Genomic DNA, 20,520 nt, shown 5'->3' with positions numbered 1-20,520 from the left:
TTCACTACCAAGCTTAAAAAACAGTACCCAAATAATATATTCCTTATATATTTATATACCCAATTACCCAACATTTAAAACTCCCTAGATACAAGCGCGGTTTATACAAATTTCACAGCTATATACACCAGGCATTCAAGAACGGTAGAGTATCCAAAAATCTGCGTCTTGGTACATTTACACAACCAAGCAAGCCTTCCACAGAGTCGTAGAAGCAGAGAAGATCTTGGTCAAGTTGGGCTCGTCAGTAGCTCCTCCGAATCCACCAAAGGCATCAAGCTCAACGCCGGCGTCAATCTCGACCGAGACCTCGGCAGTGCTGTTTCCGCAAGCAGTCTCGCCAGCAGTGCTCGCGGCTCCGGCAAAGTTGGCAGTCAGCTGCGGGGCCTTGAGGGCGATGCCTCCGACGAGACCCTCGTCGAAGAAGGTGGCGGCGAGCTGCAGAGTGGCCGTGGGCACGATGCTGGCGGCGATGGAGACCTGGCCGCTCAGCCCAAGGCCCTTGGCCTGGATGACGGGGCTGATGTTGACGCCCTGGCCGAGGGTGAAGCCAGAGCCGTCGGGGAGGGTCGCCTCGACGCCGACGGTGGCCGTGGCGGATGCGGTGAAGCTGGAGATGGAGGCGTCGGCGACGAGCTGCAGCTGCGGCCCGATGGTGACGACGTCGGCGATGGTGAAGCCGGCCAGGGCGGTGCTGAAGATGGGGATGTTGGTGGACAGCGGCGACGAGAGGCCGCCGCTGGCCGTGAGGCTGACCTCGAAGGTGGCGCCGAGGCTGTTGGACGTCGTGACCGAGGCCTCGAAGCCGTCGGACAGCGAGAGCGTGATGTCGGCGTTGAGCGTGCCCTGCGTGTTGCACGTCGAGCACGAGATGCCCAGCGTGACGCCGTCGATGGTGGTGCTGTAGATGGGGCCCGAGAAGTCGTGGCTCACGTCAATGGCCACGTCCTTGCTGACGGATCGCGCGCTGGTGCCCGTGGCCGGCGTGCCGCTGATTCGGATGCTGGCGTCCTGGGCGAAGCTCTTCCACGCGGCCTTTGTGGCAGCCAGCGTGGCCGTGTTGGCCGTGGTGTCGTAGGCGATGGACTCGACGGAGAAGGGCTGGCGGCCGCTGTCGCCGGCGCAAGTGTCCCCTTCGGCGATGTAGATGATGGTGTTGGCGGGCGCCTGGTTGACCCAGGCCCAGGCCGTCTGGGCAGCCTTCAGGGAGGTGGCGCTGTCGAACTTGACGGTGACGTCCTGGGAGCCGCAGTCGACTGATTCCACGACGTTTTGGAAGCTGAGGGCGCTGAGCAGACGGACGCCCTGGTTGGCCGTGACTGTCAAGTTGGCATAGATGCCTGCAGTTTGGAGAGACAAGTGTTAGATCTCTGCTCCAGACACTCTCTTATAACACACAAGATAGGATGGAGTCACATACCTTGGTCTTCGTGGGTCCAGATGAAGTTGTCCTGGGTAGCAAGCTTCAAGTCCGATCCACCGTTACCGGCCGGAGACAAGACCAAGTTGGCCGGCGCGGCGGGCTCCCTCTTCAAGAGCACAGGGCTCGCAGAGACATAGCTGAACAGAGCGACCAAAAGGCCGGCCGAGGCAGAGCTCTTGACAAACATGATGACGATGCTGGCGGAGCTTCAAGCTTTCTCACAACAAAATTCAATTGCTTGAGAAGAAAAGGGGGCAGTCTCAAGAGTAGTAGCTCCGGGCTTATAAGACTGTTGTGATGGGGGGAACAGACAAGTGATTGTTGCTGAACATCAGTCCCATGAGTGAGGCCATCATCGTTCTAATATAGTTTCGGCCGAGAGAATCAATCTTCACAAGGAACAGATAAGGCCGAGCAAAGAGGGCAGCATTCGGCTACCATCATCGCCGTCAAAGCGCAAAAAAAGCCTCCATCCTGGAGTCGCTGTCTGTCAGCAAAGACCCCCCGGACTGAAACACCACCTGCCTTTACGGAGCCATCCGAAACTCACAGGGCAGCTGGGCAGACTCGTTTAAGGACGGGGGGGGGGGGGGGGGGGGCCGCAAAACAGCCAGTCACGCCATTACCCCCAAAAAATCCTTCCAGAAGAGACAAGAGATGGGGTTTCAACGCCTAGCTTCATGTGCCTGATCCTTACCGTACTCAGACACGCGCAGAGCAGCATTTGGCCTCGGCCATCGCCGTGAAGCTGCGCAGCCATCACAAAGTTCTGGGTATTAGGTAATCCCTAGTGTTTCGCCATTTTAATTTTCTTGCTTTGTTTACTTGTCTGCCTAAGCTTAAACGGTTAGGTTACAGATATTGAAGCCGATCCTTTTATTAGAAGGTGATTTTGGCTCTGTGGAGAAGCTGTTTGGGAACTTTGCTAAAACCGGCAAGCGGATGATCATAAAAGTCCCCACCACTCGGTGAGTTCGCAAAGATGCATCCACATACAGGTACGAACCCATACAGGATAATAGGGCTATTGGTGTAGATACGAGATATTTCTGCAATGCTTCGTCGATGCGAATGACGAGATTTGGCCTGGGAGGCCCAATGGGGGAGTTGCATTCGGTACTGACGGCAAACGCCAACATGGGACAGACGCACTGCCGATGGCACTTATAAGACTACGGACCCTAGTTAAATGGCCAGGGATGCTCTAAAACAAAAGATGGTTCTCGACTTTTTCCGAGGAGGCAGCGATAAATCGGCATGTGAAATCTGATACCGGTAGCCATTCCTCCCGCTTAGCCCAGTTTTGGCCAAGAACTTTGTCTAGTTTCTCTGTTATCCTCTCACTTTCTCCCTCCTTTTTCTTCTTTTGGCCCTTTTGCCCAAAATGGCAGGGTCAAAAGCCCCCGGACGCCGGCCCCGAATATTTTGCTCCACTCTACGAATGGGCAGCCCCCGGCTCGGAACGCGCAGCCCCGGACAAACCGGCAGTTTTTTGTTGGAAGAAGAAGAGGGGAAAATCGCCCGTTAAGCGAGAGAGAAGAGATGCATGTCATTGATGCTAGTGACTTTGTTCTTTCTTGCAATTGATATCGTGAGTGGATCCAACAGAGCCCAGTGAGTATCATGTCCGGCATCGGGCTGAATATGCTTTTCATCCATGATGCCCAGCCTTAATAATACCAGATGTGAAAGCGCAAAATCTTCGGAGAGTTACTATTGTAAAGTTCTAGGGCTAGAAAGACATTTTGTAGGTTCAGTCTCTCTGAATGTACTTTTGATAAAAGAAAGCTACTCAATCTTTAATCGCTACTTTGTGAGGCGCATTGCCCCGAAATAGACAACATTACCGCAATGATGCAAAACGAAGCAATCCATGTTATCTCATTCGTGGAAATTATATTCCACGCTTTAACCAACTGCGAGTTGACTCAGTTTCGCCAACCACAACTAGACAGGACGTGGTTTAAACTCTAGCAAGGTTAAATATAGATGCATAAATCCTTGCTTCGAAGGACGATTTGATACGCGTTATATTCTCCGCTGCAAATCCAAAAGAGGCACTCGCCCACACGATGGATGCACTCGCGCAATATACGAGGGGCTTCTTCCTCCTCCCTCATTTACTCATGCACGAGTGCGGAGCTTCATCGGGCGTCTTCGTCTCTTCCATGCAAGTTCCTGATTCGGAATGTCTTTAACAACGTGGGTTTGCCTGCGGCTCGCCCTTCTTCTGGAATTGGACTGCAGGGCTCTGTTGAGCAGGGCTTAATCGGCCATTTGTTCTTCTCTAGTCTCCATGTTGCAACTCTGTTTTCATCAGCTGTACTGTATTGGTCAGAAATGTTGATATTGCAACATTGCAATCGTGCTCCCTATTTCGTTCGATGCCTCATTTCAGTAAAATTATGTGCTACAAGCACTTTACAAATTCAGGCATATCAAAGACCAGATAGTTGTAAAAGCCGAATGCTACGTCACGCTGAGCCGCTTGAATAACTACTACTCTTGGGTTTGAAGTCCTACCATGCTGTATCTTCAACCTGCAGACGTCCATGTTAACGGATTGACCCGTGCGCAATGCATGCAACTCTTCGCTTCATAGTATCACTCGCCACAGACATTTCTCATCTTTCGTCTCCATAGGCCAGAAATTCTGTAATGATTTCACATCATGCTTTATCGAGCGCCATTTCACCTCCCTTGTAATGCTAAAGTCGGCAGTACTACGCTGTAATCAGTAGACTACAAGCCCCCAAATGAAGATGATATTTTTTCTAACCAGATTGATGATCTAGGAATGCAGAAGCATTGTGTGACGCAACGAAAATTCTCATGTACTTTTGTTCCCAAATTAATTACCTTCAGCCTTGAGGTCTTTCTCGACCTGGCTCTTAACAAGCTCCCGCACCTTCTCCCATGAGTTCTCCACAAGTGTAACGCGCTTCTCTTTCGTTGAGAGAGCCTTGAACTCATCAGGAAGCACCTGCTCCTCAAAGTTGAATTTGGGCTCGTCTGCCAACGCCTTGGTGACGACGTCTGAGAACTTGGCAGGGTGGGCTGTTGAGAGCGAGATGTGGTGCGCGTTTGAGTCGGTACGTGCAATAGATCTCTCTGATGCCGTGACTCCGACAGCCGAGTGGGGGTCCAGGACGTAGTTGATCTTGTTGTAGCTAGACTTGATCGTCTCCACAGTCTGTGCATCGCTTACACGCTCGCTTTCAAATGTGCGGCGTCCGTTGTCCATGAGCTCGTCATGTACAGGTCCGAAACCGCCCGTGGTTTTCAGGGACTTGTACCACGCAGAGACCTCTTGACCAGCTTGCTTTCTGTTGAACTCCTCATCCATGCCAACAGTTGCAGCGAAATCTACACAAAGAGTTAGCTTTTGACCATGAAATCGGACCGAGTAAGGGAGCCTACCCCTGGCTAGGAACCACATTAATCTCTCAAAGTTACTGGAGACCAAAATGTCCATAGCTGGGCTCAAAGTTTCCTTGCAGTTTTCGGCTTTTGAGCTGCTCTCGTCTTGAACAGGGCTCTTTACATATCGGCCAGTCTGCCAAAAGCGATGCAAGATGTCGTTCCTACGGGGATAGTATTAGTAAATGTTGATTATAAAACAGCTTCCATACGAATATCGCCATTGTCAAGATGAATGACACAATCGTACGAACCAAGATTGGTATCTTCAGCTCGGCTACTTACTCATTTGTTGCCACTTATTACGTACGAGTCAGATTTGGTCTTTAGGCTTGAGGGGATTGGTGGAGAATACATACCGACAAGCTTGGCTACGGGAAGACCCATCTGCTTCGCAAAGTATCCGGCGAGGATATTGCCAAAGTTGCCGGTGGGGGTCACAAATCTAACCTCATCTCCAACATTGAAAGAAGAAGATTGTCTGGCGAGTGAGAAGTATGCGTGGAAGTAGTAGACAATTTGAGCGAGGATTCTGGAAAAGTTGATCGAGTTGACGGCGCCCAGCTGCAACGCCTCGTTTGCATCGGCATCGCCAAACATGGCTTTGACAATATCCTGTCATATTGTTAGCTGGTCTCTTATCCTTTTCTTTTCTTCCAACAATGTTCGATACTCACTTGGCAGTCGTCAAATGTTCCTTCAATGGCAAGATTGTGCACATTCGCATCTGTGCAAGTTGTCATCTGCAGCTCCTGAATGGGGCTGATGCGGCCCTTGGGATGCAAGATGAAGACGGAAACATCCTTTTTGCCCTTGAGACCGTAAATGGCAGCAGATCCGGTCTAATCAGTGTTAGAGCTATCATCGTATAGTATGGCGAGTATGAGCTTACATCGCCGCTTGTTGCGCCCACAACCGTCAAATGATGTCTGTCTACTAAGCAGTCAGCACATGCACACAATCCGGTTGTGCCAAGAACTGCTCCATCTATTAACCTACCTTTTCCTTCTTTGCCGTGGTTCTTTCGAACGAGAAAGTATTCAAAGAGATTGCCCAAAAATTGCAGTGCGCCTTGAAAAATGTCAGATCAATGATGTCACCCTATCCGCATTCGTGGAGCATACAGTCTTTGAAGGAGTAGCTTGGACCGTGGAACAGCTCAAGCAGATATAGATTGTTCTCTAGATGCACCAGCGGGGCAACATCTTTCGAGCGGAAGGTCGAATAGCTTCGATCGATGATGGCTTTCAGGTCGTCTGCGGGAATCTCGGATCGCGAAATGTAGAGGCTGAGAATCTCAAAGGCCAGCTCGGGGTAGGAGAGGTCTTTCCACTCGCGCTGAAGTCTGTCTTAGCCATTGGCCCACATAGAATTGCAGAATGCGACATGGAAAATCGGATTGTTGCGCACATACCCATTTGTCTGCGGATGGAATCTGATGCGGCAGGAAAAGACCCCCATCGGCTGCGAGTCCCTTGAGAACAACGGTCTCGAATGACAACTTCAAAGTGTTAGCATGCCATTGCGATTATTGCCTAGCAGAAAGAAGAATGGAACACCAACATCGTAGTCGCCACCTCTGGTAGAGAGATAGACTTGCGACTCGGTATGAGTCTTGTTCTCTGCGCCGTTGGCCATCTTTTCGCAACTTTTACAGCGTTGATGTTTGTCTGGAGATGCATCAATTGCCCCTCCGATCTGAGGTGGGTAGGTTTTGACGACAGCCCGGAGGATAAATCGGCCGGCCGAAACCGGATAGACTTTGAACAGTCACTGGCGCCAATAAAGCTTGCGCTATATTAAGCTTGCAGGCGCTATTTACAAGATTTACAGTGGAGGCATAAGGTTTTTGTCTCAGCTTCTATCTCATCTGTAGAAAAATATGAACAAGAGTTCCATGTATTCCGTGTTTTATCAATTCCGATGTCCATCTCTTCATGGCAGCTCTATCATATTCAGAGGTATTCCTGCAACTTCAATCTTGCGCTAGTTTATGAGTCTACCCCACAGCTACGCAATTTGCTCTGGGTTAGACCAATAAATACTCGGCAAAAGTAAAATAATTAAAATAAAAACAAGATAACATGCCCTTTCGTTATCCGGAAAGTCTTGACGGGCTGGCATCACTTATTTACATGTACGCGCCAACTTGCTCTATTCTAGCATTCGCCTAAATAACATTACTAATATATTGAAATAAAACAGTAAAGCAAGTAGAAAAATAAGAAAAAAGCAGACTTCAGACGATCGCTGTTTCCTATATATATATATATGTGTGTGTGTGTGTGTGTGTGTAGTGCCACATTACCGCAAAGAAATATAGTACATTCAAGAGTGGGCAGCCACTCCTGGTTTTCTTTAGAGGAATCAGTACGTGGAAGTTAGAACTACTAGTAGAGAGAACCATCAACTCATTCAAAAATCTTTCCGTTGTACTACACTCAAGCCCAGCAGTACCAGAATCGAACATTAATACATTGAAAACTCTATATCAACTAGCTATTTACACGTAAAAAAAGCAATAAAGTAGAAGATTTTGTAACCAGCTGTTTAAACTGGGTTTTAAGGTATCTGTCAAGATGGTTTATTGCAGGTTAGTTGATCAGGCTGAAGAAGAAGTATCCTATCAACTTATCGTGTGAAAGCTTGGCTACGACCATAAAAGTCGAATTGTAAAATTTAGGCGCTCAGATTTCAGGGAGAACCACCACAGCAGTAGCCGTGACCAGCTCCAAAGGCGCCCTGGAAGTCAATGTTGAAACATCCATCGCTAGTCACTCAGACAGAAGCGTTCCAGCTATAGTCACCATCGCTGGTATCAACGAAGCTATTTTCAGGTGAGCCATTTTTGCTGCTGGTATAAAAGATTGACCTCTAAGATTTTAAGATCCGATTCAAAGTGATGGCGATGGCTGTCTGTGGTGATTTACATTCTTTTACATGGAGACATGACGATCCTTATATAGCTGAACAGTTACGCTGAATAGCCTTCTTGAAAGACAATGCCACCTTCCTTTTCTATAGTATGCCATGTTATTCTGAGATTTACCCGCTTATGCGTGAGATTTAAGCTGATAGAGTTGTCTAGGCTTTGTTGTACAAGACCGAGAATGAAGTATTCTGCAAAGACATCAGACCAACACAAAAGTCTCGACGCATAAGCTGGACTGGAGCAAGCGCTAACTGTAACTGGTGAATTGCTTAACTGTCCGCTGCAGCAGGGGGGTAAATCGCCCCTTGTAAAAAGGGTTTTAGTGTTACCCGCTCACACCAGTTTCAGCAGCTAAATGCATATACTTGTGCAAGCTTAACGTGAAACTGATAGCCATCTATGCTTTGGAAATACTATGAACAGGAGGTGTGGCCGGAAACTTGATACATTTCACGAGTGTACAAGGAGTCTACTTTCATCTAGCAAGTAGGAGGCCACTAGTTTTCGTTTTAACTAGGTAAACAATTGGCCCACTTACTTTAATTTGTTCCTGTATGGAATTGCAAGGTAATCAATCGGGATTTACCCTGCATGGCACTCAATGAGTAAGGAATTGGACGGAATGAATCAAATGAATCCATTCAAGTGTATTGTAGTAGTACTAATAAGCAGCCTAGATACATGTGATGACGTCTTCAGCCTTTGTAGCAATTAGGTATAGGTAGAGAATAACATAGCTGCAACTGGTTATCGCACAATTGACTGTTAGCTAAAACAAATATTGCGTGTGATATCTTCAGCTCCTCTCTGGCTATAATGCAACGTTGTTAAGAATGAGCAATGGTATAGATGCAGATTTTCGGAAACTTGTTGGAGGTTAATGTTAAGAGTCATCCTTGAAGTAACGTAATAAAATACAGGACACTAACAATTATGATATTATGCAGTAGAAGCCAAGGACTATGGCATAGAATAGTGACACATACTAGCTCTGCTGTTTACTACATTAGACGTTGTTTAAATGACTGCCGAGATCAATCCAACTCAGAGTCATGGCGCCTTGTACCTCGGCATAGACCGAAACGCCACGTTGAAATTACAGAAGCTCATTTGATTAAAAGAATGCATCCATATCAGATCATATTTGCAAGGAGTAAATGCTCCGCCCGCATGCAATAATACCTGCATTACCTACTGGCAGCCAACCAAAGCCGCCCTACCTCGGCTATTATTGTCGCCGCTGCAAAGCAGAGACAGCCCTACGGGCTGTGCAGGCTAGTAGTGACTATTAGGAGCAGATCTGCCATTGGGGGTGGCCAAACTGTAGCATCTGGTTAGACACACCGGCGCATTTCCTCCTCTTCTACGGAGCTTGCCGAGGAGGCGAAGAGAGCTGTTGTATGCAGCATTCGTCTGGCTACATGGGTGCACATTCTCCAGTATCCAACTTGGCCTTGCCTCCAACATGTACCATGATGCTTTGTCCTTGGTGACATAATTTTGCTCTGTTACATTTCCTATTGCAGCTCCGCCCGCCGTACAATTGGGCCATTGTCAGGTACTAAGGTATGCTTCAGTATATGGCTCCGCGGTAATAGTTTTCTACCTACACTATTGACTGCATAAGAATCGCCCAAAATGCAATTGTCCAAATTTTGCACCCCATTGCAATTATCGCCACTCTGTACCCCGGTTCTATCAGAAATCATCGTCCAAGCACCTCATTCGCTCCCAACAAGATTGCACTGTCCGAACATGTAGATCATCGCCCCCTTCGGCTCCGGCCCGGCCTTCTGGAACTTGTTCTCCAAGGGTCCGCCGCAAGCCCGCCACGCTGCATGCACTAATAAATGCTGTCGGTCACTAGGATGCTGTTTCTCCCTCAAAGTTATGGAGAAATCGAAGAATTGCATCCCACATTTTCGCCACATCTGCCGCCAAATTTGTCAACTTAGATGGGAACAGGGGCAGGACCTTTTCTATTAAAAGCATTGCTTTGTTTGGTATTTCATATAACGGAACAGGTACAATCACTTTTCTCCATCTGACCCCGGACAATTAGCCATGATATCGACTCGGACTGGCAGTCCTAATCAGAAAGCGCCTCGTTCACCAGCCTCTCAAACCTCTCAAACCTCTCAAACCTCTCGTGTCTCTCAAACCTCTCGAGTCTCTCAAGGCTCTCACGGCTCTCACGGCTCTCGAGGATCTCACGGCTCTCAAGGATCTCAAGGATCTCAAGGATCTCAAGGATCTCAAGGATCTCAAGGATCTCAAGGATCTCGCAACTCCCACCACTCCCATCACTCCCATCACTCCCACCACTCCCACCACTCTGAGCGCTCTCGCGCTCTTCGTCGTCGTTCCCGTCGTCGTCGTCGCAGCCGTCACTCCTCCGCCACTCCAAAGCCTGATGCGCCTCGAGTCGTGCTCGGCCACGGCACCATCTCTCGTCTACCGACGGAGCTCAACAGGCTCTGCCTTTCCCACCCGCTCATCATCTACAGCCCGTCTCGCCTTTCGCTCGCGGATAGCATCCGCGCTCTGTTGCCCAATCTCGACGCCTACATCATTGACTCAGACACGCGCCCCGGCTCGGCCATGATGTTTGGCCGCGACTCTGTAATCAGCGTTGGAGGGCCCCGAGCCGTCGAGATGGCGAGACGAATCAGCTCCAAGATGAGCATTCCACACATTTGCATTCCGACGACGTATAGCGGTGCGGCTGGGGATCTTTCGCCGTGGAGAGACCAGCAGGTGGCTTCCGATAGCCCTACAAGTTTTGAAGAGGAGGAGGCGGAGGAGGGACAGGGGGACAGCGATGTCTGCGGTCATGGTAAGAACAAGATGCTGCCGACGGTGATTATATACGACGAACGATTCACGGAGAGCCGCACAAGGAGATTTTCTGCCCCATCAGGCGTCTTTGTCGACACTGACGGCGATGTCGATAACAAATCCGAGTCCGGTACTGGTGCAGCCTGCAACAATGCAGCTGTTGACATAGCAGACAAAAATACATCAGAACGGAGATCTGCCAAGAGCAGCACGGCTCAGTGGAGTTATATTCACCTGCCAGGCGTCTGAAGGACAACAACAATTGTGCGGATTTTCATTTTCTCAGCTTCATCAATAATCGAATGCACAAGGACGATACGGCAGGCTAAAGCCGGCAGCCTCTTGATCTGATCCATTTGGATCGGCGCCATGAGCTCTTCGCACGCGCATTTTATGAGACCATCAGATAATTGGCAAAAAGCGCAATGTAAGTCCACATCCCTTTCAGATTGAGTGGAACAAGTAGCAATAAAGAAAGAGCTAGGTGCGATTGGCGGTTCATCGCCATATAACGGCTGTTAAGTCAGCCGTATCAAAATCAGCTTAGATAGCAAAACGAAAAGACAGAGTAGATAAAGAAGACGAAACTTGACCTGTCCTCAAAATGCTCTTTGGCCATGCGAATGCCCTCATTAATAAAACTTTATCTATGTGTTCAGTTGCCTGCTTCTTGAACACCTCCATAGTATCTCAAACAGAGGTATCACGAACCTCTTGTACATCACAAGTCTCTGGTATATCCTCGCTAGCAGTAACATACCTGCTCTTAATCCAAACCGTCAAAACCCATAATTCCATGGGCGCCCATCGGACCTAGTTTGTGTTGCTGCATTTCTTTTCGTCTCTTAGCCCGTTGCTTCATCTCCTCAACCCCGTCGTCGCTATCGTCGTCGCTGTCGCTTTCAGCAGCCCGCTTGCCATTTGCTGCCTTTTCATCATCCGAATCATCCTCGTCGTCATCATCATCATCATCATTCTCGCTATCGCTCTGGTCGCCTTGAAGTTCGGATAATTCCTCCCAGACTTTGACTGTTCGACCACCAGCACTGATCAGACGGTTCTCCGAGTCGAATGCCAGCGATACCACGCCCTCCATGTCGTCGTGCCGCAGATTGATCGACGTATTCACCTCTCTCCGTACCAGATCGACGATTCTCAGGCTACCATCGCCAACGCCGCAGACAACCTTCTTGCCCACTCCCAGTTCTTTAGGTATCAGCGCAATTGCGTCTATGCTGTCTCCGCCGGCCTTTGGCGGATCTACAATGATGCGCTCTTGCTGGTCATCCCAAGCCCCTTTGTCCCACATGGTCAATACGCCGGATCCGGACCCAACAACGACAACGCCATTGTTTCGATTCTTCTTGGGTCCCAGACCAGGCACGAAGCAAGAGCTTAGAAGCTCATCTTCTTGATCTTCGCTTCGCACCAAGACTCCTCGTCGTACGTCCGTAACAGCCAAAGTTGTTCCTCCCGTGCTGACCCATTGCTTGGGGAAGCCGCTGGTGCTTTCTTCTGATGGCGGGAGTGGCATGATGGACGAGACGTAGTCGGAATGAGGGTAATGTGTTTGCGCCGGCTTTTTACCCACAGCGCCATCACGTAAGTCTATGATATGTAGAGCACCAGTATCGGTCGCCAGAAGGAGATTCATTGGGTTGAGCACGTGGAGCAGCGCTGGGCCATCAGGCTTGGAGGTGTTCGTCGGGATCGCAAGCTTCGAGATCACACGGCCTGTTTCGGTGTCGTAGTGCTTGATCATCGCATCCGTGCCAGCAGAATATTGGTCTATGAAGTTGAGCTGTTAGTAACGGCGAGGCCACATAGCAGTAAGAGGCAAATGGGCTTTCAAGAGCCAAGAGAGCACCCACATTGTCCATCATGGGAATTGGCTAGACAGCGACAGCTTCCCTTGTGTCTCTTGGTGCGCCAGACCGAGTCAATTGTCGATCTCCCATCGCTCAGCACGCTCGCGTCTCCGTCAACGCTATCATCCGAAGAGTTACCCGGGGGCAATCGAAAAGTTTCGACAACGCCATTGGACAGTCCAACGCTCAGCAGAGGTGCTGTTGGGTGCAGCGCAGTGGTGAAGATATCCGCGTGAAGCGGAAGCGTGCAGGTGTTTTCAAACATGGTTCGTCTGGGCGAGGTCGATTCGATTCAGCGACGCAGTTGCGGTAATGAGCGCAAAAGAATTGGCAATTTGGCTGCGGATTTTAAGTGATGGTTTTGTACAAAATGTTTGCATCGTTCACCAAGCCGAGCAGAGGATAATCATCGCAAGTTCTCGTCACTTTATTCTTTGATCAGCTGATGCTCTGTTCGAGATTCTACAGCCCAAGAAAAAAAAAGTTACGCACTGATAGATTAGATAACCGTATCGATTGAGCTTATGCACTGTGCACCGTACGCATCAGTACATGTACTGTACGCATGGCTCTGTCCCACAGCGATTACTTGCCCTCTTCGTCTACGCCAGACAATAGATTCAGCTCGAATAATGAAGCCGATTGGTCACTGATTAACTTGGTGTATCTACTGGGTAGCAAAGGACCGATCTTCACCTCGCATGACCGTTGAATGTGGCGCAATTCTAGTACTTGAATGGCCTGGCCAAGCTTATAGAACAATCGAGACGAATTGAACACCACTATCAAAATCCAAATTATGCGGTTTTCAATCATACATGTGGCTTTATGGCTGGCCATGGCGGCCGGTTCATTTACAGCTAACGCTTACGGAGCTGTTCGATGCGTCATGTATCTCACAGGGTGAGCTTCTAGTTCGGCCTGATCTCTACCTGGTTTACGGAATGGCTAACACTTTCGTAGGCAACACGTGGTAGTCCCTTCAGAACCTCATCTCGTGGATTCCATAACCCATTTGATACTGGCTTTTATGCGCTCTGATGTCTTCAATGTGGACAAAACGCCTGCTGAATTCCCGCTCTTCGCATCAGTTGCTGAGACGCGCGAGAAGTTCAACGCAAATACCAAGATCATGGTCGCAATCGGCGGTTGGGGAGACGCAGGATTTGAAGAAGCTGCGCGTGACGATTCATCGAGAAAGCGGTGGGCTGGCCACGTCAAGGCCATGGTTGACCAGACAGGAGCCGATGGCATTGACATTGACTGGGAATATCCGGGGTAAGTGAATGGTTAACCACAGCACCTACTTCAGAGCAATGGTTGTCTAACATTATTTGTAGAGGGAACCGTGACGATTATAAACTCATTCCGAACTCTCAGCGGGAATGGGAGATTCAGGCATTCGTGCTCCTTCTTCAAGAATTGCGTTCCGCCTTGGGACAAACGAAACTGCTCTCAATTGCGGTGCCAGCGCTGGAACGAGATTTGATGGCCTTCACAAACTCGACTATTCCGTCCATTGTGGATCAAGTTGACTTTATCAGTGTAATGACTTACGACATGATGAACCGACGCGACAACGTTGTCAAGCACCACAGCGGCGTGGCTGACTCCTGGGAAGCAATGAAGCGATATATAGATCGCGGCGTCCCTCCGCACAAGCTGAACTTTGGACTTGGTTACTATGCCAAATGGTTCATGACTGAACAATGCGATGTACAGCACCCATTAGGATGCCGCACTCAACTGCTAGAAGACCCCGCCAATGGAGCCGATCTTGGCAAGACTGCAGCTTTTAGCTGGCACGACGAGGTTCCCGCAGAAATGGCCAATTCCTTTGGCAAAGCCCATGCTCATGGCCGCTACTATGAAGATGGAAGCTACGGCTATTGGGACGATGAAGAGAAGAGATGGTGGTCCTACGACACGCCTCTCACCATCAAAGCCAAAGTGCCTCGGCTTCTCGGCGAGCTGCAGCTGGGCGGGGTGTTTGCCTGGGGGCTGGGCGAGGACGCTCCGCAGTTTCTGCACCTGAAGGCGACTGTTGACGGCATTCGGGTTCTGCGCGGAGATGACGATGCTGTGAAGGATGAGCTGTAACAAGCAGCGGCGTGTGTACGTCTGGAGTTTGGCGACATCATTGAAGGCGTGGGATGCAATTCAAGCCATTGATACTGCAGATAAGTTGAAGCAGCAACAGCCAAAACTCTGCACGTGGCCCGAGACTTCCGTCTTATAGCAGGGAACAGACAGGATGGTGCTGACGGAATATGCAGAGCTCGAGCTCAACCGGTAGGCTAGCTTGAAAACCCCATGAGCTAGCAGTTAACCTTGCAGTTAAGGGTAACCAGAGCTTAAACACGCTGATTTGGTGCAATGAATACAGGCTGCAAATCAAGCGAATCAAAGACCCAAGTCTAACCACGCAGTCATTATGACAGCTGTTTGTGGGGAGATATCGTGGGGGCCTGGCCCTTTTCCCCTGAGCCCATCAATGCTCTTTTCGCCGATACCCCATATAATGAAGCCATCTCCACTTCCGGTGCCATTACGCAGCTGTCAGACACAACGCAGCTCCTGAATATCCTCTTGGCTGTGTTGTTTTCCCTTTTCTCGGCACAGAAGCCCGTAAAAGAGACGCCCACTTATACATTCCCAGATCCCACGTGTAGAGAAGCGCATAGCGTTAGATTCCCAACCTTGATTCAGAATCATGAGATGTATAATTGCCCAACGTATACGGCACCCGGAAGAGGTCCGAGTCTTACCCATTTATTCTAAATCATAGCAAGTCCATATGATAGGCATGCAACTAATCTGTTATTCGAGATCCTTGTAATATTACTCAATTGGATCTCTGCTAGAGCCTTGGCTTCATGGTTTTATCCACCGCTGCATACCATTGTATCCGCTCGCCGTGCAGATTTCTGACCGATTCGAAAAGATGCGGTTTTGCCTGGACTATATGAAGGGCTCTGATTCCTCCTTTGCCGGTTTGTTCATGGCTTCAGCAGCAATTACTTGGTTATTCGACAAGGTATCTGTTAGAGTAAAATAACCATCGTTGTCATTCAGCCCACTTTGGTCCGCTCTCCATCCCAATTCAAGATGCACTTCACGGCCTCTCTCGCTGCCGCCGTTGGCTTTACAGCCATTGACCATGTCCTGGCCAAGCCGTTCCCTGCTCCCGCCGATAACCTCAGGCCCATCACACAGATCGAGCTCGGCCCGCGGCCCTACTACCTCGTCGACAACATGGACGACGGCCCCCCTCAAGAGCAAGCTGGAATCCTGCCAAAACATGAAAATGAGGCCCTCGTCCTTCTCCATCGCTCACCGCGGCGGTGGCCCCCTCCAGTTCCCCGAGCACTCCAAAGAGTCCAACCTCGCCGGAGCCAGAATGGGCGCCGGCATCCTCGAATGCGACGTCGCATTCACCAAAGACCTCGAGCTCGTGTGCCGCCACAGCCAATGCGACCTGCACACCACCACCAACATCGTCAACATCCCAGAATTAAACGCAAAGTGCTCCACGCCCTTTCAAGCAGCAGCAAATGGCAAACCAGCGAATGCGAAATGCTGCACCAGCGACATCACCCTCGCCGAGTTCAAGTCCCTGTGCGGCAAGATGGACGGCTTCAATGCCAGCGCCACTACCCCTGAAGACTACCTCCACGGCACCCTCAGCTGGAGAACTGATCTTTACAGCACCTGCGGCACTACGCTCTCGCTAAAAGAGCATATCGCCATGACCAAGGCTCTGGGCCTGCAGTTCACACCAGAGCTCAAGACGCCGCAGGTGACCATGCCGTTCCATGGCAACTACACACAGCAAGACTACGCCCAGCAATTCATCGACACCTTCAAAAAAGCCGGCATCCCACCATCCCGCGTCTGGCCTCAGAGCTTCCTCTACGACGATCTGCTCTACTGGCTGAAAGCAGAGCCCCAATTCGCCAAACAAGCAATGTATCTCGACGAAAACGCCGACGTCGCCGGCATCCAGGCAGCCACCCACAACCTCACGCGCTACAAGGCCGACGGCATCAAAATCGTCGCTCCTCCGCTGTCCTATCTCGTAAGCAGCCAGGACGGCAAGATTGTCCCCAGCGAATATGCCAAGAGGGCGAACACGCTGGGCCTCAAGATCATCACTTGGAGCTTGGAGCGTTCGGGCCCCATTGCCGGCGTGCACGCCAATGGCGATTACTACTACTCTTCCATTCAGGACGTCGTGAAGAAGGATGGCGATATATACAACTTGGTTGATGTGCTGGCGCGACAGGTTGGTGTCTTGGGCATGTTTTCTGATTGGAGCGCCACGGTGACTTATTACGCCAATTGCTTTGGCCTTGGAGTATAGACTGGATTGGTTATAGATGTACGGATAGAAGGAAGAAGTCTATATGTTTGTTCATATAAGAAGTGGCGAAAATGGAATAAAGTCAATATTAGAGCTGTTTAGAATAGAAATAGAAAAGAAATAACATAATTACAGACGACAGCCTCGTAGGCTCTCACATCTCCGAATGCTGATTAGCATCTTAGAGCTTGTTGCTTCGCACAATAGTAACATTGGCGAAGTTGTGAGGAATAGCCTGTAGAGGCTGCTTCTTTCCATCAAAGAGGAGATCAAAGTATGCCGTCAAGATTCCATTCAGATCCTTGTCCAATTGATGCGGGTCAATGCTCCCCAACACCCCCTGAAGGGCCTCCTTGACTTCAGCAGTAAAGTTCATCGTGCTAAGAAGCATCAAGTCATCCTTGAAAGCACCGTGCTGCGTGTTGGCAATAGCAATCTCCATGCTTTTGCCCTTGAGATGAGGCCAAAACTGGTTCCACGAGGGGTCTTCGGCATCGTGGCCCTTGCGGCCGGCCAGGATGAAAGGCTTGGTGATGTCGGTGCTTAGGATGGGGTCGACCAGCATGCCGTCGAGATCGAGGCCGCCGACAACTCGCTTGTCGGAGTGGATGACGGCGGCAGCGGTGGCGCCGCCAAAGGAGTGGCCCCAGATGGCAAGCTGCTTGTAGTTTATTTTGCCGGGAAAGTCTGCGAGAAGAGGCTTCATGATCTTTGGGTCCTCGAGTTGGCTGATGATGAAACGAATATCGTCATTGCGCACCTGCTACTGTTAGATGTTTCATTTCTTTCTATAAGGGTAAAGAGCACATACCTTGAGAACTTTCTGAAGGACCGAAAGATTGGAGTCGTCGAGGTCAGCTCCCTCAATGACTGTTCCGTCAGGGAACTGCACTGCAGGGGCATCAAAGGGGTGGTCGACAGAGACAACGACATAGCCATGGCTGGCCAGAGATCGAGCCATGGCACTGTAAACGAGCCTCGACTCTCCAAATCCGGGGTCAAAGAAGATGAAAGGGTATTCCTTGTTCTTATTGGAAGCTTGGCCGCAAGGAGAGAGCTTTTTTAGATTACAAAATTCCATCTGGAATTCATTGTACAACGTATCAGGAAGACCAAACTGAGCGGCCTGCTGTCCGTAAGAGGCTGCCACGGGCGGAGTCATGTATGGCACTGTCATGGTAGGACATGACCGTCTTGATGTATCGACTGGCAGGTACAGAGAGACCAAAAGGCGGCGGGATTTGCTTTTGCCTGTAGGATCCAAAGGATCGGCGCGGCTCGTGTCAGTCAGAGGCTGCTCCTTCATGGCCACGGCATAGGGGCCAGTAGGGCCGGGAACAAGCACAGCTCCCGAGATGGAGAAGAACAGGGAAATTGGAGTGACAAAACGCATCGTGCTGGCGTCGGAGGTGTGTATTAGTCAAGTATAGTTGAAAGCGAGCGAGGCTTCTTGATTGTGAAGAGATAAGGTGAGTTGAATTCGTAAATAAAGACTTTGGACGGCAGAGGGTGACCATCCGTAATTTATATATCTATCTCTCGACCTCTTCTCATCCTCTAGAGATACATGACGGCTTCGTCCCACAGCCAAGCCGTATAAGTCTTCAAGAGCCATTCCCAAATAGTATACAATGCCACGAGGGCCACGAGGGCCAACTAGCCAGCTTTGCAAGGCCATTGGTCGAGAGTGCAAGGCTCGACTCCTCTTTGCAGCTGCGCAGGATTCTTTGGATGCCGTTTGACAAGGCGCAGCTGCGAACCGAATCTGCAATTGCGAATGCCACACTTGCGTAGCCGCAGTAGGCATGGCGTCGCGACATGATTTCCATTTTGGGCAAAGCATGATGATGTCGGCAGATCCGCACTAGCAGGATGGAGTCCAAGTAGGGAGGTTTATGCACACACACGCTATTCGGAGGCCTGGTCTGCGTTAAAGCAGATACCCCCACTAGCGGAAGGACAACCAGCCAGCCAATCGAGTAGTAGATGATAAGTAGGTAGGCAGTAAATGATATTCCAGCCCAGCTGTCCGTGTTAGGTTGCTTCCTCAGATGCCTTCAACATTGCGCCCAGACACTGTGGTTCTTGGAGCTCCGGTTCAATTCTTCTTGGGCTTGTGGTTATTGATAAAGGCCTCGGTGTTGGCATAGAATTGGCCTTCACGCAGTTTACGTTGGATAAAGAAGATGTCGGCCTCAGTGATGCTGACGGTGGGGCGTTCGCCGCATATTTCACGAGCAATGCTACTCGTCGTGGCTCCCTCGGCCTGCAGCCGCGTCTCAACCAGCGAGAACAGATCCTGGATGCCAAAGGGCCGCGGCACCTTGTTCTGCAGCTCCTCCATCTCGGCGGGCTCGTGGTTGTGCTGGCACGACCGCGCAGAGATGATGTAGTCGGCCATGCGCGTGCGGCGCGCGACGATGAAGAAGAACGGGCAGTCGGTCTTTCGGGTCGAGGTGATGTATTTGTTGCGGCTCAGGTGATACTGGCGATAGATGCCGCTGTGCCGACACCGCACTTCGCCGCGCACCACGACGCCATTGCGGCGGTTGACCCGCTCCTTGATGGTGATGAAGCCCTGCGAGTACTCGACCCTCTGGATGGCGTCGTAGGCCTCTTCGAACGAGAGAAACGTCTGCCCGATGAGGGAGGCCATGGCAGCTACGATGACGATGTGGGAGGAGAAGAAGAAGCGGTGGGCAGGGCAGATGCAGCGGCAAAGGCAGAAGCAGAGACAGAAGCTGGGGAAGCGAGAAATTGGCCCAAGCCGGCGAGGACAATGCGGAGACTGGAAAGGCGTGGAGTCGCCGACGCGATTTCTTGTTTACGAAGCGATTTGCAGCAGATAACGCCACGTGATGAAGCTGTGCGGAGGAGGACGTCTAGAAGTTGGGAAGGGTGGGGTACAAGGCCGCATGCGGTTAGCGGTGTTCGAGATTGTGTGCGCGTGCGCTAGTAAGAGATGACTAATCGTCGTCTGCACATACAAGGAAAGCTGTTGATACCATGAGTATTGGTAGATTGGTTATTGGCATTTTCTGATAATTTTACCAAGGAACCTAGATGCAATATAACCCATTTATGGGTGAAACAAAACATGCTAAAATATAGACTGACAGTCTTGTTGAGCTACAGCTAGGTTGGTGAATAACGTTTCCCTTCAATTAATTACAGCCAGTTGCCGCAGGCGCCTACCCGGTAATATCTGCCACCATTCCGCAGTCATGCTAGTATTCAGCTCTTGCAAACAGATCAATGTTTTAGCAACAGCAAGTGCTGCCTCTATTAACCATCAACGTAAATCAATTGGTTAGGGTGCGCCGGTACGGAATCTATTCTTGTGCGGCGCACTTCAAACCTCAAAGCGTCTCGCCGAGAAGACGCTGACTCATACCTTGGCAGTCACTAAATGTGCTACCATAACGCTTTAAACGCTCCACTGCAGACTGAAGAGCGGATTAACTCCAGCTCTTACACTCAATCCAGCACCAAACCCCATTGACCTGTATCTTAAGCAAATTCGTACATGCAGGTTGCCATTCTACGTGTCTACCCTGACTGTCCTTCATTACTCGTATTATTCAGCGTCAAATGGCTAGATCATCACCAACAACATAGCAGCTAGCTCTCATCTCCTGCGTTCAGCTAGTATATAAATACTTCAACAGTCCAACAT

At 50.1% G+C, this 20,520-nt stretch overlaps 8 protein-coding genes across 8 annotated transcripts; 3 read left to right on the top strand and 5 right to left on the bottom strand.

The window, feature by feature from the left end:
• Positions 1–60: 60 nt before the first annotated feature.
• TrAtP1_006141 (uncharacterized protein) lies at positions 61–1,955 on the bottom strand. Its single transcript, XM_014082784.2, has 2 exons — positions 1,421–1,955; positions 61–1,340 (listed from the first exon to the last, which is right to left on the bottom strand). Exons 1-2 carry the CDS (start codon positions 1,608–1,610, stop codon positions 178–180), a joined length of 1,353 nt encoding a protein of 450 aa, XP_013938259.2. The 5' UTR covers positions 1,611–1,955; the 3' UTR covers positions 61–177.
• Positions 1,956–3,922: 1,967 nt separating this feature from the next.
• Positions 3,923–6,530, bottom strand: TrAtP1_006140 (uncharacterized protein). Its single transcript, XM_066112997.1, has 10 exons — positions 6,407–6,530; positions 6,258–6,344; positions 5,968–6,181; positions 5,843–5,914; positions 5,736–5,776; positions 5,521–5,685; positions 5,203–5,458; positions 5,129–5,141; positions 4,844–5,007; positions 3,923–4,789 (listed from the first exon to the last, which is right to left on the bottom strand). The coding sequence occupies exons 1-10, from the start codon at positions 6,479–6,481 to the stop codon at positions 4,275–4,277; spliced, it is 1,602 nt and encodes a 533-aa protein (XP_065969083.1). The 5' UTR covers positions 6,482–6,530; the 3' UTR covers positions 3,923–4,274.
• A 3,073-nt stretch (positions 6,531–9,603) lies between these two features.
• Positions 9,604–10,862, top strand: TrAtP1_006139 (uncharacterized protein; the record flags this gene model as incomplete). The annotated part of the gene is made up of 1 exon (XM_066112996.1): positions 9,604–10,862. Exon 1 carries the CDS (start codon positions 9,840–9,842, stop codon positions 10,860–10,862), a length of 1,023 nt encoding a protein of 340 aa, XP_065969082.1. The 5' UTR covers positions 9,604–9,839.
• On the bottom strand, positions 9,993–13,001 carry TrAtP1_006138 (uncharacterized protein). The gene is made up of 2 exons (XM_014082781.2): positions 12,485–13,001; positions 9,993–12,401 (listed from the first exon to the last, which is right to left on the bottom strand). Exons 1-2 carry the CDS (start codon positions 12,744–12,746, stop codon positions 11,380–11,382), a joined length of 1,284 nt encoding a protein of 427 aa, XP_013938256.1. The 5' UTR covers positions 12,747–13,001; the 3' UTR covers positions 9,993–11,379.
• A 76-nt stretch (positions 13,002–13,077) lies between these two features.
• Positions 13,078–14,955, top strand: TrAtP1_006137 (uncharacterized protein). Its single transcript, XM_014082780.2, has 3 exons — positions 13,078–13,384; positions 13,445–13,759; positions 13,822–14,955. Exons 1-3 carry the CDS (start codon positions 13,281–13,283, stop codon positions 14,579–14,581), a joined length of 1,179 nt encoding a protein of 392 aa, XP_013938255.1. The 5' UTR covers positions 13,078–13,280; the 3' UTR covers positions 14,582–14,955.
• A 686-nt stretch (positions 14,956–15,641) lies between these two features.
• On the top strand, positions 15,642–16,844 carry TrAtP1_006136 (uncharacterized protein; the record flags this gene model as incomplete). The annotated part of the gene is made up of 1 exon (XM_014082779.2): positions 15,642–16,844. One exon carries the CDS (start codon positions 15,642–15,644, stop codon positions 16,842–16,844), a length of 1,203 nt encoding a protein of 400 aa, XP_013938254.2.
• Positions 16,845–17,025: 181 nt separating this feature from the next.
• Positions 17,026–18,237, bottom strand: TrAtP1_006135 (uncharacterized protein; the record flags this gene model as incomplete). The annotated part of the gene is made up of 2 exons (XM_066112995.1): positions 17,026–17,604; positions 17,656–18,237. 2 exons carry the CDS (start codon positions 18,235–18,237, stop codon positions 17,026–17,028), a joined length of 1,161 nt encoding a protein of 386 aa, XP_065969081.1.
• A 705-nt stretch (positions 18,238–18,942) lies between these two features.
• TrAtP1_006134 (uncharacterized protein) lies at positions 18,943–19,500 on the bottom strand (the record flags this gene model as incomplete). The annotated part of the gene is made up of 1 exon (XM_014082776.2): positions 18,943–19,500. One exon carries the CDS (start codon positions 19,498–19,500, stop codon positions 18,943–18,945), a length of 558 nt encoding a protein of 185 aa, XP_013938251.1.
• Positions 19,501–20,520: the final 1,020 nt, after the last annotated feature.

This window comes from Trichoderma atroviride, chromosome 3, assembly GCF_020647795.1.
Source record: "Trichoderma atroviride chromosome 3, complete sequence".
Taxonomy (NCBI): Eukaryota; Fungi; Ascomycota; class Sordariomycetes; order Hypocreales; family Hypocreaceae; genus Trichoderma; species Trichoderma atroviride.
This window is presented reverse-complemented; position numbering and strand designations above follow the sequence as displayed.

Excerpts from the sequence above, each read along its gene's own strand:
- TrAtP1_006140 (XM_066112997.1), bottom strand. The coding sequence starts at position 6,481 with ATGGCCAACGGCGCAGAGAACAAGACTCATACCGAGTCGCAAGTCTAT. Across the intron at positions 6,345-6,406 it reads CCAGAGGTGGCGACTACGAT|TTGTCATTCGAGACCGTTGT; the intron begins GTTGGTGTTCCA and ends AACACTTTGAAG. Across the intron at positions 6,182-6,257 it reads TTCCATCCGCAGACAAATGG|CGCGAGTGGAAAGACCTCTC; the intron begins GTATGTGCGCAA and ends GACAGACTTCAG.
- TrAtP1_006141 (XM_014082784.2), bottom strand. The coding sequence starts at position 1,610 with ATGTTTGTCAAGAGCTCTGCCTCGGCCGGCCTTTTGGTCGCTCTGTTC. Across the intron at positions 1,341-1,420 it reads CTGGACCCACGAAGACCAAG|GCATCTATGCCAACTTGACA; the intron begins GTATGTGACTCC and ends TCCAAACTGCAG.
- TrAtP1_006138 (XM_014082781.2), bottom strand. The coding sequence starts at position 12,746 with ATGTTTGAAAACACCTGCACGCTTCCGCTTCACGCGGATATCTTCACC. Across the intron at positions 12,402-12,484 it reads CAATTCCCATGATGGACAAT|ACCAATATTCTGCTGGCACG; the intron begins GTGGGTGCTCTC and ends TCAACTTCATAG.
- TrAtP1_006137 (XM_014082780.2), top strand. The coding sequence starts at position 13,281 with ATGCGGTTTTCAATCATACATGTGGCTTTATGGCTGGCCATGGCGGCC. Across the intron at positions 13,385-13,444 it reads TGCGTCATGTATCTCACAGG|GCAACACGTGGTAGTCCCTT; the intron begins GTGAGCTTCTAG and ends ACACTTTCGTAG. Across the intron at positions 13,760-13,821 it reads ATTGACTGGGAATATCCGGG|AGGGAACCGTGACGATTATA; the intron begins GTAAGTGAATGG and ends CATTATTTGTAG.